This window comes from Podarcis vaucheri (genome assembly GCF_965113315.1).
Source record: "Podarcis vaucheri genome assembly, chromosome: 5".
Classification (NCBI taxonomy): domain Eukaryota; kingdom Metazoa; phylum Chordata; class Lepidosauria; order Squamata; family Lacertidae; genus Podarcis; species Podarcis vaucheri.
Window position 1 is genome coordinate 2,489,809 of NC_138763.1, and position 17,885 is coordinate 2,507,693.

General features: G+C 46.5%; 1 protein-coding gene across 6 annotated transcripts in view; it reads right to left on the reverse strand.

Annotated features, from left to right (window-relative positions):
* TP63 (tumor protein p63) overlaps nucleotides 1-17,885 on the reverse strand; it is a gene marked incomplete at its 3' end in the record, with an annotated part of 96,282 nt that overhangs the window by 57,342 nt on the left and 21,055 nt on the right. For all 6 annotated transcript variants that reach the window (XM_082224247.1, XM_082224246.1, XM_082224245.1 and 3 more), the window contains exon 2: nucleotides 14,919-15,173. In XM_082224247.1, coding sequence (XP_082080373.1) covers nucleotides 14,919-15,173 — 255 coding nt within the window. The remainder of the gene's footprint in view (nucleotides 1-14,918; nucleotides 15,174-17,885) is intronic.

Sequence of the window (17,885 nt, forward strand, 5' to 3'; positions counted from 1 at the left end):
CGGGGATTCGAACCGCCGACCTTCAGATCAGCAAGCCCAAGAGGCTCAGTGGTTTAGACCACAGCGCCACCCGGGTCCCAAAGATAAGTACTAAGACGCACATATTACCAGAAATGTATATGTTAGCAGAAGTGCCATTTGTTTGCAGATAATGTCGCAAACTGATGTGAGCAATCTGGAAAACTGGGGGGTAAAAGAGAAATAGAGAGAACCTGAAATTGACTGATTTGATAATCCCTGTCAATAGCACACATAAGAGAGTGGAAGAAGATCTGCTCTGTGGTGTAGAATATGCAGGCATACATTCTGCATGGTTTAAGGGGAGAGCTTTCCCAATCGCCTTTTTTTTACTCATTCCAGGTAGGATGCAGTAGACAGACATTAGCTCATAAAAGGGACAGGTGAGTCAGTAGCCAGGTGGAAGAGAGTCCTCTTTCACATCACTTCCAGGGAAAACAATACCCAGGTATCATAGCCATGTTCCCAAGCCTACAAGAAATGACACTGCTATGCTGTTGTCACCCATCTGTGAAGATTACTTCAGCACTTTATGATGAACCATGGGGAAAAAATCATCTTGATTTTTGTTTTGTTTTTGCCATGAAGGTTTTTTAAAAAGCAAATGGAGGTGATAAACAGAACATAGATCCTATACCACACAACACTGAAATGTCTAAACCTTGATTTGGTTGTCCTTGAATCTTCCCGCAACACTTGCCTTCCTCTTCTGCCACACCCTTTGAGAACCGCTGTGATAGAAGCTTATAAAATTTTGCATAGCACAGAGAAATTGGAACAAGGAAAGATTTTCTCCCTCCCTCCGAACACTAGAATTCAGTGAAGCTGAATGCTGGAAGGTTCAAGACAGAGAAAAGCAAGGATTTGTTTCCTTACAGAGTTGAACTATGGAACTCCTTGCCACAGGGGGCAGCGATGAACACCAACCTAGATGGCTTTAAAAGAGGACCGGACAATTTCACGTAGGAGGATCGGGCGCCCTGCCAGTCTTGGCACCTGAGAGTGTCTGTAGGGAAGGAGAAGGTCTTTCAGCTATTCGGGGCTTCGAGCTGTTTAGGGCTTCAAACACCAATACCGTATTTGCACAAATATAAGCTGCACTCCCCCCCAAAAAAAATTCTGATTGTGAAAAGTTAAAGTGTGGCTTATATTCATGAACTTATGCTGCCGTCAAAGTGGCGCAGCTTCCCTTGCCCAGAAGCAACCCAGGAGCATGGGGCAACAGTGCCCAGTCCGCCCGCTACTCCTCCACAACGGTGCCCAGCCTCCCCAAAGCCGCCAAATTTTAAAAATGCGTCTTATTTGCGGGTGCGACTTGTATTCGGTCCAATACTGTATGTTGATGCCGTTTGGACCAGCTGAAGTTATCGAGTCCCCTGTGGAGTGTGTTGCAGTAACCTGGAAGGTACCACAGCAAAGGCACAACTCTTTAAATACGCCTGAATCCCCCTTTCCCCATCCTCCCTCCTTCTCCTCCTCTTAAGAGGAAACAAGATGCAAAGCAGGTTTGCTCCATCGCGTTGCAACCAGCTCTTTGCATCACCTCTGGAGGAAAGCTCCCACAGGATGGTCAACAGAGGAGAAGAGTCACAGCGCTGGAGCCTAGGGCAAGGAACCTTACGCTGCCGGAGCTAGGCTCAACAGAAGCATCAATGTTTCCCCTAGGTTGGTGACGGCAGACAAAGAGGCAATCGCTGCCCCATCTCCCGGTCTTGTTTTGAGTACATTTCACCCTGCAATTAACAGCACCCAAACTGTGACTCACCGGAGAAGCAGCGTGTGAACATGGAACGGTTACAAAACGCTGCTACGGGACTCCTGAGGTCAGCTTCCTCCAACCTGGAGCCCTCAATATGTCCTGAACTGCAGCCTGTGCATGCGCGCGCGCGCACACACACACACACACACACACACACCCAGCCCCAGGCAGCGCAGCCTAACACAGCCATTTTATTGCGCCGCAAGCCACCTAAGTTGCTAGGCCTCAAACATGCAGTGAGATTTTGGCTGCAGCTAACCTCCATGACTGCTCCCCTGGAATAGAGACAGGGCCATCTTACCCATAGGTGCTAGGGGTGTGGGGCACCTGGGTGCCAGGCTCCCAGGGGTGCCAGGCCGAGAGTCTGGAGCCCAAGAGTTGAGTCCGGGGAAGAGCCCGCCCGTCGTTTGGCTCTTCTGCTGCGGGTGGCTATGCGCCGTGAGTTCGGGGGCGACCGAGCCAGCGAGACACTGAGGCAGCCAGCTGGCTCCCCCTCCTGCGCACCTGGGACTGGGCAACCTGGGCACCAGGCGGATCTTTGCACCATGGTGCCACATATGCTTAAGACAGCCCTGAATATAGATCAATGCACCATCTGTTCTGTCGGATTCTCTTGGGACTGCTGCTTTTGGGGAGACTCCGAGGAGTCAGGAAACTATTTCCGCAGGCTGCAATCGGCACTGAGAAGGCTTCTGCCACCACCAGCCCACCTCCAGAAAGACTTCATCTAATCAGGCTTAAAAGCAACAACTGCTTTAATCGCTATGCTTTTCAAACTGGCTTGTTTTAATGTATAAACCTGCCAAAGTAAAATTCCCCCATGTTAAAAGTCTGCGCGTTTATACTGTTTATATACTGTTTGCATGTCAAAATGACTTCTAAGAGGTTTGCCAGGTATCAAGTGAATCACAAACGCCATGCAGATCACTTTATTGATTTACTTCATGAACTTTATACACTGATTGTAGAAAGTACCTCCAAGTGGTTTTACACGATAAAACAATTGATTCAAAGCAACAGAATATCCAGAATTAAAATATCCATTAAAACAAACCACCTTGGTGCTTATTGCGAACATGGGGTGATGGCTTTGTTTGTTTGTATTCCCTTTTTGTTGGTGCTCTTTCACCTTTTTCTCCCCTTTCTCTGATAAAGTTGCAGGAAGGAATCAACTAAATGTACTGTAGAAAATCAGAATGTGTGTGTGTGTGTGTGTGTGTGTGTGTGTGTGTAGGGGGACGGACCCATTGAACTGGACTCAGCACACCCACAACCCAGTCATCAGTCTGGAGAAGGAAGAAACAGCTACACAATTTGGGTGGGCGATTTGGAAACTTCCCAGGAACTGCTCTCCACTGCGTCAAGGTGTCTTGGAATTTTACACTTCTGGACACACATAAAACCCTACTGAGGTCCTTAGGAAATGCAGTTCCTTTACCCAGGCCACATCCGGCCATCTGAACAAAGCTGGAAAGCTCCAGGGCACCATTTTCTAGGAGCAAATGAGGGGTGGGGATGTCCGGAACGATGGCCCTTCACCATCAGAGGAAGGAGCCACAAAGCCAGCAGAATCTCCCTGCCTCTTGGGCAACTCATTACGCCGTAAATTTTATGGCTGGTATATTTGGGTGGCCAGTTGCAGACACCTCAAGCTCAAAAGGTCTTTCCTTCCTTCCTCAGCAGGAGGACCCAGCTCTGAATCAGGCACCCGCCACCTCAAAAGCGGGAGGGAGAAGAGAACGCAGCTTACGGGTGACTATCAGGCTGCCCGAAGTGTTGCGAGGATTAGTTGACAAATGTTTGTACAGGACTTCACAAAGTACAAACACACAGAGACACACACCCCTTCACTGCATCAGATCCTTTCTGCCAAGATAAGCCAAGCTTTTACTTAAGAGGAAATGGCAGGAGAGAAAGAGGAGGAGATGGAGCCAAACTTTCTTTTGCCTGTCTTAAATCTTCCAACGTTCAACTTTATTGGATGCCCAGAAATCCATGTGCCTGTTTGGAGGCAATCGGACAAGCTTGGGTTCTTTTTGGCATTAACTCGTGACCCTGATTTGCGGTGTCAACTACTTAGTTTTTTTTTTTGGGGGGTGGCAGCACAAAACACGGGGTTTGCAGTGCAAAACTAGCACTATACTTTGGCATTAGTTTGGCGGGGGTGGGAGGAGGGAATCCAGAATTTCAGGGTCACGCATTAATGTTACAAGAGAGGGAGATAAACATTTTCCTCCTGAATTGGAAAGGAAAATAATGAACTATGCAATTTGGTGGGGCATCCTGTTTTCACAGGGAACAACCAGTTGCCCCAAAAGGGAAACCCGGTACTAGGTGTCCACAAGTTGTCATGTTAGGAGAGGAGTGGGGGGATAACTTTTCCCTATCCACGTTGTCAATGCCATGCCTAATTTTACAAACTTCTATCCTCTCACCTCTTCCTCTTCTTTCCTTTAAACAAAAAAAGTCCCAAACTCTGCACCCTTTCTCTCCACCCTCTAGATAATTTTGGTGGCCCTTTGCTGAACCTTTTTCCAACTCCCTTTTGAGGTGAGGCGACCAGAACGGCACACAATATATTCCAAAGGTGGCTGCACCACAGATTTCTATAACGGCATTATGATACTGGCAGTTGCACTTTCGATTCCTTTTCTATAGGGAAATTCCCCTTTTCCATGGCCGCTCTACATGGGGTCAAATTGCCAGAGGAATAAACTAGGGGCCCTTTGGGGGGGGGGCCGTACGGAGAATTTGTGCTGATTTTTGTTTTGACGGAAGGTTATGTGGCATCACCGGACATTGCTGCCATCCCACCCTCTCCACTGCAAAATATGTTGTTGGATGCGGTGGGGTTCAGATTCATGATGCAGAGCCACCAAGGGCTCATCCAACCTTTTGCTTCTCCGGTGCCTAGAAAACCCAGGTCCAAGCGGTTTTCCACTTGTCTGTTGCTTTCTAGACAGAGATCCAAGTGGTTTTGCCTTTGCCTTGCTGCTTTCTCCCAGAAAATCCACTCTCTATTGCTAAATCGGAGCAAACAACAACCTGCCGAAAACTCAATTGCTGTTTGTTCCAATTCAGCACTAAAGATTGGGTTTCTCCAGGGGAAAGCGGCTGGGCAAACAGAGGTGCAGATAAGCCCTACATTTGCTTTAGTTGCACAACCTAAATTTGGATGGTATATCATTGAAGAATTCCTGCAAAATAGTGAGAGTCTTGGAACAACCTAAGCGGTGGGCCAAAATGCCAGGGGATACGAAACCTTCCACAATGGGCTATATATCACCTGCCCCACTTTTGATGGATTAGCAAGCAAATGGTAATTTTGCATCTTGAAGGGGCAAGAGAGGTGCCTCTGACCCCAAATACATCAGCCCACTAATAATAATAATAATAATAATAATAATAATAATAATAATAATAATTTATTTAGACCCCGCCTATCTGGCTGGCTTTCCCCAGCCACTCCTGAGGACCAGAAAAGTTGAGAAACGGCAACAATCCCCACAGGTCTTGCCAAAGGATTTGGGTTGCCATAATTGCAGTTGAGTTTGAGCGATTGCGGGTCTTTTTGTGTGTGTGTTAAAGGAGGAAAACATGAGTGCGTGTGTGCGCGCGCACTTGCACTATTGAACCCAATGCTTCACGAACTGCCACCCATTCCCGAATTCGGATCCTTCCAGGAGGTTATGGTGCACTGAATGAGTCAGATTTGACAGCTGGGTGCCAAGTTTTGCTTGATCTTCCCCTTTGATGAAAAGAGTCGCTTTGACCTTTTCCCATCAACACCCCCTTCCTCGCTCTTCCTTGTCAAAACTGGTTCATCCTACGGATCGGTAGCCCCGCCTGCCACCTCTGGCTCCTGACTCTCTGGTTGGGTCTTTGCAGGTACAGACTCTGCCTCAAGCCCTGTGCAAGCCCCAGAGGAGGCCCACCCCACATTCAGCAGGGGTGAGGAGGATGCCCTTCGCTGTTCCTGTGGGGTTGTGGGCTGGCTTGCACCCATTAGGCTTGCAAACTCCACAACAAGGCAGTTAGGCAACAGGTGAAGGTCTTCCGAGCCATGAAGCTGGCACAGGAGCCCTGCTTGGGTTGGCACTTGGAGCCCCCCACACCTGCCTTTCCCCCCTTTCAGGATCTCCTCCTTCCCAGACACTGTCCAATGGCTTCCCCAACATGTGTGGCTGCGGCTACAGAGCAGCAGATGGAGATCGCTTTGTCCTAGGGCCCAGCCAGCCTCAGGAAAAGGCAGAATCAGCTCCATCGCCTGCTCCCTCAGATTCCCCGGGCTGTGAGGGTGAACAGCTCCCAGGGGGCACAGGAGGGACGGGTGCTGCTCCTTGGAAATCCAGAACGTAAGGACTCAGGGAGGATGAAAGAAAGTCCTTCTCCAGGCAGACATAAACTGCGGAACTCCCTAAGGCAGGAGGCAGAGGTGGTCACCAACTCTGATGGATTTAAAAGAGGGCTGGATCCTGCTTGTGGACATCTGGTTGGCCCCTGTGAGAACAGGATGCTGGACGAGTTGGGCCATTGGCCTGATCCTGCCGGCTATTCTTCTTATGCTCTTAGGAGCCCAAACATGCTGATTGGCTCAGATGTTCCCGATTTGCCCTCTTCCCCAGGGGCTCCCCCCGGATTCGCACCAGGGACTCCCTTGCCTGTAGAGCTTGAGCTGTTCCACCAGACCAGGGATCTTCCGCAGGACTTCGGGGATGTGGGTAGAGAAGACAAATTCACTCTCTTTCTCTCTCTCTCTTTATATATATATTCTTGCTCAGAAGTATGGCAATTTAACATAACCCAAAGAACCGAAACAAAATATAACTGGACCCCTCCTGAACTGGTTCTCACCGGACTCGCCTGACCTAAATTTAAGAGTTTCCTCAAAGAGGGAGAGAGAAAGAACTTCTTTTCATATGTTTTTTAAAAACCAACCAGACCGCAAGTCAGATTTCTGGTCTTTCCAGGTAGTCATCAAGTTTCAGAGCAACAGGGGATAAATCTTGTAAGACCTCAAAGCTGCCTGCAAACCTCATGCATGTCTAAATTTACCAAAGGTCTTGGGTGCAATTCTGGTGCAAAGAGGCTTTGAGTAGGGCGAGGCATTTTTACTGCACCCCCAGTTCCCACAGCTTAGAAGGTCCTCGCCTGTTGCCCAGATCCACCTCCATGACCTTCTGCCATGTCCTTCACCTACCTTGGTATATTTTTTGAATCCTCTTTAATCCACAATGTCAAAACTAGAACTCAGAGCCCTCTCCACTTTGCTGTGCCTTCGCTACCAGCTGACCACACCACTTTTGCTTCTTAACCAACAACATCCAAAAGCCAACAGCAACACATTTGGGGTCCATGTGATACATTAAAAATGTCCTTTTCCTGTCTTAAGAAAGTGGAAGAAGCGTTCATTCTCCATCTAAACGTTCTCTCTTCATATCCTTGTAGTTCAAATTTTATTGGACTATGATCTGAAATTACTCTTGGTTGAATTTTTATTTGCCTGATTCTTGGAGTTAACTCATTTGAGACCCATATTTGATCAATTCTCGACATTGACTAGTTCAGATCTGAATAAAATGTAAATTGTTTTTCCAGTGGGTGTCTCAGTCTCCAAATATCAATTAAATTGCAGCTTTTTATCATTGAAAAGAATGTCTTTGGAAGTCTCCTTTCTTTGCTAGTCCCTGCTGCTCTTAATCTGTCCATTTCCAATGACACCACACCGTTCATGTCCCCCAGTATTATAATCTTTTGGTCCATATATTCAAACAGCTTTTCTTCCAATTTTCTAAAAAAAATCAGTCTTGTTTCCATTTGGTAGCTTGCATGCACTGCTTTTTATTCTGTTGCATTGTGAGTGTTTGCTTCTGTCTTCTCTGCTGTTAATTACTTTATTGATCTATGTTGGTGGTTCCGAAACCTTCAGGGGCAATTGCCCCCTCAGTTCCACAGGCTCATCCCCAGTGCCCCTTTCCCCATGAAAAGGATTCTTCAGAATGGTGGTTTGCACAGCCCACTCAGGAAGATCATAACCCAATAAAGATCCAAACAGTAACAACAAATAATGTTGTCGTTTAGTCGTCTAGTCGTGTCCGACTCTTCGTGACCCCCTGGACCAGAGCATACCAGGCACTCCTGTCTTCCACTGCCTCCCGCAGTTGGTCAAATTCATGCTTCGAGAACACTGTCCCACCATCTCGTCCACTGTCGCCCCCTTCTCCTTGCGCCCTCCATCTTTCCCAACATCAGGGTCTTTTCCAGGGAGTCTTCACTTCTCATGAGGTGGCCAAAGTCTTGGAGCCTCAGCTTCAGGATCTGTCCTTCCAGTGAGCACTCAGGGCTGATTTCCTTCAGAATGGATCGGTTGGATCTTCTTGCAGTCCATGGGACTCTCAAGAGTCTCCTCCAGCACCAGAATTCAAAAGCATCACTCAAAATCCAAATGACGGTTTGAGTGTCGAACTATGACTTGGGAGAGCAGAGCTCGAATTCCCAATCAGCCATGGGTGACCTTTGGGCCAGTTGCCATGTCTTCATCTAGCCTACCTCTCAGGGCTGTTGTGAGGATGAAATGGGCAGGAGGAGAGCCATGAGATCCTTTGAAGGAAAGCTGGCGTATATATGTAATACACACACACAAACATTAGTTCAATTAATGCAACAAAATTGATGAACTTGATCCAGGGATGTCTGCTCTTTGTAGTCATTTACACCTCTAACCCTCTTGTTTCTTAGTCCCCTCTCCCTATAGGTAAACCCCTGCAGGGGCTGGTATTGCCCATTTTGGGAACAATTGGTCTACCTGGTCTAAATATATACGACGTTTAACCACATCAGTTAACAAACATGGATACATATGCTTTAATGTTATTGCTTTCGTTAAATAAATTGTTTAAATTGCTATTAAGGAAATGATTATTTTTCTCCTTCCAATAAAGTACAGCAGAAGAGTTGTCCAAATTGATAACGTCTTAAATAATTTCATAATTATCTGTCTGTGTATTTCTAATAGCATAACCAAATCATTAATTTTTGATACAACCGTAAAAACTACTCTGAAAGTTTATTATTCCAAAAATGAAACTTTCATCTGGTTGTAAATATTAAGATTATACCAGCAAGAATGAGTCTTTCTGTAAAAAAAAGAAAAGGAAAATTTAAACCAAGTCTTACTGACTAGTGACTGAAATTAAGTCTTACTGACTGGTGATTTAAATCGTGATTTAAATCAATTTGAGTGTTGGTAGCCACTGATAAGAGTCCACCTTCTGCTTTCACCCACACCCATATTTAACTGACTTTTGCTCAGCCTTCGCAGGCTGAATCCTCTCCTGCAAATAACATTCAAAGTGTCAGAAAAACCTTAATTCCTATTGTCTGACGTTTTAATCACAGGCTGTTGTTGTTTTATAAAAGCAGCCCAACCAGATGCAAACACGCACCTCGCCTGGCAACGGGGACACAAAGGAAAACAGCGGCAGATCGAAGAACGTGGGTTTAGTCATCTTCAGGTACACTTCTTATCAGTCTGCAGGGATCAGGCTCAGAATATCACATTTTCACATGCCCACGAATGCACACTCCAAGGATGGGCAGGGAAAATGGATAGGGCATCCCACGAAAGGGAAGGGAGAGATGGGGTTAATCCCAAAGGATCACTTCCTGCCTCTGAAGAAAGAAATCTTTGGATCTAAGGGACCAGCCCATCTGAATTTGAATCCTGCAATGGGTTCTGCCTGTGAGAGGCAATTGTCAAACCTCAGTTGCTGTGGCGACTTTCCCTTTTGGAATGGGTGGAGGTGATGGGAGAAGGAAAAAGTCTCTCCTCTTTGGGGAAGAAACAACAACAGCCACCATAGGCGCAGCGCTTTCGAAATGCCTTGTTTTCTTCCACATGGGGGAGGGGGGGAAGCACCAGGAAGAAGCAGAAAGGAGGAGGAGGAGGAAGGCACTCCTGATATATGGGAATCCAGCAAGTTCTCAGATCCCACAATAAAATGCCGACACACCATTTAAAGCTGATTACAGCTTTGCTTCCAGTTGCAAGAGACCTCACGCAAAAGCGTCGCAGTAAACACACCTTTATCTGCTCATGACTCAAAGAGCACAGCTGAATCTCTCTCACCTGAATTTTCAGACCGTTTTCATCTCATGTGAGAAGAGTGGTCTTTAACCGTCAGGTGTCCTCACCTCTGTCTTTTCCCATTTTGCTGCAATTTTCCCAACATTTCTTTTCACTTCTGTGTGCGGAGGCAGGCAGCTTTGATTCCCAGGCCAAACAAACCCGACGGGCATTTTACACGAATGAACCTCAGACACAAGCACATCCTTCTCCCCACTCAAATGATCCTTTTCGATCCGTTACACCCATTTGGGAAGAAAGTGCAGTTTGCCGTTATGTCTGAAACAGCAAAGCACCTTCACGTGAGCTTGCGGAAAACTAGACAAGCCTACCCATATATTTAGACAGCTGCCACTTGTTTTAACCTGTTTTTAGTTTTTAGTTGTTTTACTTTTTTGAAAGTATCAAATCGTTGTTGTTAATTCTTCTTGGGACTGGTAATGTTATTGTTTTACACATATATATAACCTGAGTGTTCACTGGAAGGACAGATCGTGAAGCTGAAACTCCAAGACTTTGGCCACCTCATGAGAAGAGAAGACTCCCTGGAAAAGACCCTGATGTTGGGAAAGATGGAGGGCACAAGGAGAAGGGGACGACAGAGGACGAGATGGTGGGACAGTGTTCTCGAAGCTACCAGCATGAGTTTGACCAAACTGTGGGAGGCAGTGGAAGACAGGAGTGCCTGGCGTGCTCTGGTCCAGGGGGTCATGAAGAGTCGGACACGACTAAACGACTAAACAATAACAAATATATAAAACCACTTTGAGGATTATTATTTTTCAATTCAGGAGTGTATAAATGTTGTGAATTAAAAATAATAATAAAGTCCTCCAGATCCAGGAAGGCCAGCTTGGATCAGGACCTGGTTTGAAGGGATATTTTTTTGCTGGTTCAGATGTAATTCCAAACTGTGCTTTCCATGAAAGCAGATGTAACAGAGAGAGAGAGGAGAAGAGAGGAGGGAACGAGGAGTAAAAGGGAGAGCAGAAGGTTTGTTCACACATGTTCTAATTCATCTTGTGATGTCCATTCGGCCCTCTCTTTTGTGATGACGGACCATACATTGGTGAGAATCAGACCTGGAAAGAGTTGGGATAAATCGGCTGCAACATGTCAGAAGTCACACTCAATAGTAGAGACGTCAAGAGCATTCTGACAACCACTGAAACAGGCGCCAAAATTGCTGGTGTTCAACTGGAAATCAATCCAGTTGAATACAATCAGTATCTGCCATTGCTTTCAGTCTGCAAATTGTGCATAACTGATTACCTTTCCCTCCCATTTGCATTGTGTTTCCTTTGCATTGTCATGAACGGGGTGGAATAACGTAGCGGCAATGCAAATTACAAAATCAATGATGTAAGTTATGTGATTTTATCATTTTGCCACAGCGAACAGGAAGACGAATAGCCCAGCTTTGGGTGGAATTGAACTGCAGCAGAACAGAAAGAGCACTGCAGGGGCCCAATACAGCATGGGATGAAAAATTATGGCGGCTGGAGAGCCAGCGTGGTGTGAGAGCCAGTGTGGTGTAGTGGTTAAGAGCGGTGGACTTGTAATCTGGTGAACCAGGTTCGATTCCCTGCTCCTCCACATGCAGTTGCTGGGTGACCTTGGGCTAGTCACACTTCTCTGAAGTCTCTCAGCCCCACTCACCTCACATAGTGTTTGTTGTGGGGGAGGAAGGGAAAGGAGAATGTTAGCCGCTTTGAGACTCCTTAGGGTAGTGATAAAGCAGGATATCAGATCCAAACTCACTACTATGATCTTATAAGCTATTAGGGTGGTGTACAACTTAATGTACACAGTATCATAGAATTGCAGAGCTGGAAGAGTCATCTAGTCCAGTTCCCTGCAGTGCAGGAATCACAGCTCAAGCATCTCTAACAGGTGGCCACCCAACCTCTGATTGAAAACCTCCACGGAAGGAGATTCCACCACCTTCCGAGGGAGTCTGTTCCACGGTCAAATGGTTCTCACTGACCTAAAGTTTTTCCTAATGGATGCATATTGCTGCTTAACGATAAAACTTAAAACAGTGGAATTGCTACTAGTATTGTTTATTGTTGTTGTTATACAGTGGTACCTTGGTTCTCAAACGCCTTGGTTCCCAAACACCGAAAACCCAGAAGTAAGTGTTCCGGTTTTCGAACATTTTTCAGAAGCCGAACACCCGATGTGGCTGTCGGCTGTTGTTTCTGAGGCGCCTGCACCAATCAGAAGCTGCGCCTTGGTTTTCAAACATTTTGAAAGTCAAACGGACTTTCGGAATGGATTAAGTTTGGCACTTTTGTTTTTGCTATTTATTTTGCTGTTTTGTGGCTCTCATTTTTTGTTTTTGTGACTGTGTGGAACCCAGTTCAGCTACTGATTGATTGATTGTGTGACTGAGGAAATTGATAAAAGCCCCCCATCCAAACAATGACTATCATCATTGCAGGTAAGAAAAAATAAATTATTATTATTATTATTATTATTATTATTATTATTATTATTATTATAATATAGTACAGTACATTGATTATTGCTTTCATTTTATGGATCAGTGGCCTCGTTAGATAGTAAAATTCATGTTAAATTGCTATTTTAGGGGTTGTTTTTAAAAGTCTGGAAGGGATTAATCCATTTTGCATTACTTTCTATGGGAAAGCACCTTGGTTTTGGAACACTTTGGTTTTGGAATGGACTTCCGGAACGGATTAAGTTTGAGAACCAAGGTACCGCTGTATTGCATTTTATATCACTGCTGTTGTGATCTGTAAACTGCTGAGATATTTTGTTCAAACATGAAGCGGTATAAAAGTTAACTAAACAAAGTCACTTGGTAGTAAATCTGCAGCCACACCCTTTTAAATTTTGGGATTATGCACCAGAACAGTAAAATCTAAATGCAGTTGAAGTTTGAAACCTCTCTTGGTCTCTCTCTCTCTTGGAAAGAGCCAGCAATTCTTGGCCCTCCCATTATAGCCTTGGGAACTAAACGCATCTTGGCTGAATGGCTTCCTGAGATGTCTCTCCTATAGCCGTACGGTACTTTCCGAGAACAAGATGATCTGCCAGTCAAGGGCCTCTCCAGTTCTCAGCAAGGCCAAACAGTCCTTGAGGGAATAGTTACCAGGGGGTAAAAGGCGGAGATTCTGCAAGGTGAACGCCTTATTCCCCTTGCCAACGCCCTTTGGTAACAGCCAGTGAAAGCTGAAAGAACACTTTCAAATTGTGTTGCTCTTTGCAAGGGTGGGGCATGATGCAAATCACAATTTTAATAGGCCACTGTAACTGAAGAAATCCTTCCAGTTGGGTTGGTTCCTAAACTGTCATCAGGGAGACAAGAAGGTGACAGGTATTCATCAGAGAGCCCTGGAGTCACATCAAGAGGCGAAGGCAAAAGAAAGAGCAGTCTCCTGATGAGATCTTAATTCCTTCTGATTGGGGTGCTGGAGGAGACTCTTGAGAGTCCCATGGACTGCAAGAAGATCCAACCTCTCCATTCTGAAGGAAATCAGCCCTGAGTGCTCACTGGAAGGACAGATCCTGAAGCTGAGGCTCCAAGACTTTGGCCACCTCATGAGAAGAGAAGACTCCATGGAAAAGACCCTGATGTTGGGAAAGATGGAGGGCACAAGGAGAAGGGGACGACAGAGGACGAGATGGCTGGACAGTGTTCTTGAAGCTACGAACATGAGTTTGACCAAACTATGGGAGGCAGTGGAAGACAGGAGTGCCTGGTGTGCTCTGGTCCAGGGGGTCGCGAAGAGTTGGACATGACTAAACAACAACAACAAGGCAACCTCAAGAAGATCCGGGGGGGGGCTAAGATGGCCCCCAGCAATACAGGAGCCCCTGATAGAGTCGAAGATACCAAGAGGAGGTAGACGCTCCATCTCTGGTTCTCAGCAGGTCAAAGGATGCAGACCCAACGAGAACTTGGCCAGCTTTGGCTCACACTCGGGAATCATTTGTTTTATTTCTTTATTTCATTGAAAGATTTTCATGAATAGCAAAGGTACATAGAAACGCTTCTGTTTTCAATTCACAGATTCCTTTTGCCACATCAGTTACATTCGGTGTGAGACATTGTTGTCGCAGGCATTGTGAGGATGTGGGGAGAGAGAGGAGAGGGGAGACAATGATCTTTCTTTCTTTTGCAAATGTAGGTGCAGAGTTGGTACCCACAAGATACAAGAGAGTACCCTCAGACCCTATAAACCTCATCACAAGCAAAGACCAATGGGAGCATGACACAGGTTGCAAAACGAACCCTACCCAATGATCTCAATTGTGTCTAAACCACCCTTGGGAATGTTTACAAGTGACCTGGTGACATGAATAGGGACTATGGCAAAGGCACAGGGGAGGGCAATGGAACCCTTGCCCTTCATCAGTTCACACAAGCACATGAAATGTACATTGTAGCCCCCATTTTCCCACTTGGATTCCACTGCGGACTCAACAATCGAATGCATGGGCTGGATTCAACCACATTCCATTCTAAATCAGACCAACCAGCGGCTGGCAGAATTGTAATTTGGGCTCAACCAAATTCAACCGTTCACAGTCTGAATCCTGGGGAAGCAGGAAGCTGCCGTCCACGCAAAGACAGAGCATGCTGCTTTTGAACGGGCTTTTCAGGGGGCTTTCATTTTAGGAAAATGTGAAGCTTTAACCCTTGAACTGTGCCCAGCAGAACTGCATTTTGCATGGGGCATTTAAATTAACTCCGGCTACCGGAGTTCCGAATGGACTTTGGAAAACTACTATGCCTCTTGAGCAACTGTGAATTACTGCAATCTAGTGACTCACTACCCTCATTCTACCGCTCACATTCCCAATTTCCTCCAATGGAGTTGTTCCATCCAGTCAATGGGAAAACATGACCAGGATTACCCATGCCCTACCCTTGGAACTCAGTTCCTTCCTAATAGGGAAAACATTTGGCTGCAACTTCCCAACTGCCGCCATATTTCACACACCAGCCTTCCAGTGCCACCCCCCCCAGCCGGACCCGACTCTTACCGTCCACGTGGCCGACTTGGCAGTGCTGGATTGTTGAAATGAGACGTCAAAGCTGTGAGGTCCTGGGTAGTCTGTGTTGGAGGGGATGGCGGGCGAGGGTGAGAGGGCGTCAAAGGTGGAGCTGGGCTGGGCGTAGGGGGAGGGTGCCGTCACACTGTTCTGAGCGTGGTCCGTGTTGTACGGGCTTGTGGATGAGGAGCCATTTTGTATCTGCTGGTCCATGCTGTTGAGGAGCCCCAGGTTTGTATACTGTGGCTGAAAAGGAGAGAGAATACATAGATATGTTACAGTAAGTGAGAGGACCCAGCCTCTGTTCCTCTGGAAATAATTCCAGCTTAGCTATCAGTGTTTGGCTATCTATCTATCATCTATCTATCTATCTATCTATCTACACACACACATTTAGCATCTTTAAGCACCTTTAAGTTTGACACAATCTTGAGAATCACAGAATCATAGAATTGTAGAGTTGGCAGGTGTCCCCAAGGGTAATCCACTAGGAATCACGGCTAAAGGATCCCTGGCTGATGTTCATCCAACCTTTGATTAAGGACCTCCAAGGAAGGAAAGTCCATCACCTTCCAAGCTCATAGAATAACTGAATTGTAGAGTTGGTAGGGACCCCAAGGCCCCTGTAGTCCAACCCCCTGTGATGCAGGGATCACAACTAAAGGATTCTTAACAGATGTCCATCCAACCTTTGATTAAAGACCTCTGAGGAAGGAGAGATTGCCACCTTCTGAGGCTGTCTGTTCCAGGAAGGTTATTTCCTGGATTTCCTCTGCTCCATGGAAATAGCCAGGGAGTTATGGTGCCACCTTCAGACATACATTTCGTTCAAGCTCCAAGAACCTTCCCATTGCTCTTCTTCTCCTGCTCCCTCCTCGCCAGTGACATCTTAATCCTTCACCTCACACTATTTTACAACAGGGAGGGATAAGTCATACTTTTAATTTTCCTTGGCTGAAATATTTAATTGTATTCCACTCATAAAGCACATCAATCAGATTATATTTTTTTGAAGACTACCAGATGTAAGAAGAACCAGTTTGGACAATCACATCTCAAATTGATAAACCAAGACATGTGAGTCTTTTGAACATGCATACAGAACTTTCACAACCAGGAAGACTGTAATTGACCGCAGCTTCTCATTGCATCTGAACCGGAGAAACTCTGGTTAGCAGCATGAGAATGAGGCAAGATCCTAAGCCCACTTCAAACCATGGTTTAGGATCCTGGCTCGTTCAGTGCTAGGGACCAAGGTTTCCTGGTTTGGAGAAACAGGAAGCTATGAGACTTCAAGATCTGCTCGCCAAGTTACACAATGAAGATGAAAAGATCTTGGCCATAGGTGTCCATTTAGCATTGCTTTTAAGCCGCTCTTGGGTTATTTCTGTAGCTGTTTTGATTCTAGTTCACCCATTGCCCGGGGACATCTGTGGAAGGCAATTAATAAATAGCAACAAGCGAGCAGAGCTTTAGTGGGTGAGCAGGTGCAAGCACCTCCCTCACATTTTGGTTTATGAAGCTGAGATGTGATTGCCTGAACTTGGCCACTGAAACGTGTTTACATTGGTAAAGAGAAAGGATGGTAAAGGAACCAATTCACTCAGAAGCAAGTTTGGCAATGTCGCTCAGCATGCACCCCTGGCACCGATGCCAAGAGAAGCAGCCAGCCCTTTTGCCTGCCAGCTAGAGGCACCTTAATCCCTAAACAAAGCCACCCCCGCCTTGAGGGGCACCCTTGCCCAAGCAACGCAGCCCTTTCCCCAGCAGGCTCAGCCCTGAGAAAAGCAGGCCGTTCTCTTGGCCACCTAGATTTGCTCCATTGCCACAGCACCCTTCCAAGCCTGTCTTGCTTGCTCCTGCAAGGGATGGGCCACCCAGTCAATTTCAGGTTCTCATTTTCCCAGCCTCGATTTAGCCACATTTCCACATCGGTTTGTGATTCATTTTTGTCTAAAAGTCCTCCTGAAAGCTGGCTAGCGTCCTGGTGTTAATTTCTCCTAGTATTTGTGTTTTCGCAAGCCATTTCCCCATATGCAATGCATTTTCGTCGCTTGTTTCAATGAACATATGCATTCCGAAGCACACCTTCTCATTCAAGAACCCCAGATTTGTATTTAAAGAAAAAAAAATTACAAAATGGTGCCAAGTCCCACCAACATCCCACTTACTGCAAAATCGCAAATGCAATCTCTGGGAGTTCCTTCAGGCAAAACCATCTGAGGAAGCACCAAAATTTGCAAACCTGGCAAACTCTCTCAAGGGGGTTTGGCATGTCCTTGATTTGGTTGTCAGGAATGTGGCAGACGAGTCTGTTTTAGCCGTGTTTATTTTTTTTAAGTGTTTAATAGGTATCCTGCCTCTTAAAATGGCTGTTGCACAAGCGTTCGCCCTCCCTGTTCCCAACAGGCATTGGGCAGCAGATCAGATTAGAAATCTTACTCGTAATAAAGAGGAAAGCAAATTGTAAATACGGCAGCCTTGTCATTCCAAGCAAGCCAGGAGCCATCTGTCTGAATGGCGAAGAGGGGAAGAGCCATTCCTCTGCCTTGATCCGGCCACATTCCACAGCCCAGCACCCCCTCCCAGCTTGCTATTTAAATAGCGATTAATCCTCGCCTTGACACGAGCAGCTGGGAGGCTGCTTTGCTCTCCCTGTTCCTCCTGTGATCCTCTAACCCTTTGGCCCACTCCACCCCTGCCCCAGACAGGTGCATCAAAATGTCCAGGTGAGGGGAGGAAAGTTAAGACACACAGGGCCAATGCTGGGTCTGGGCAGCTGAGCCCCAGGCCAGAGAGGCTCGGAGGAGCGGTTTGCACCCAGGGGTCAGCGTCTGAGTCGCTCGCGAGCCCTGGGGCAGCCATCAGATAACTCTCTCGGAGGCGTACGCCTCCTGACAAGGGAACAATTAGAAGGGGGCAGCCGAGCCAGGGGGACAAAGGCGCCACGGAATTTGA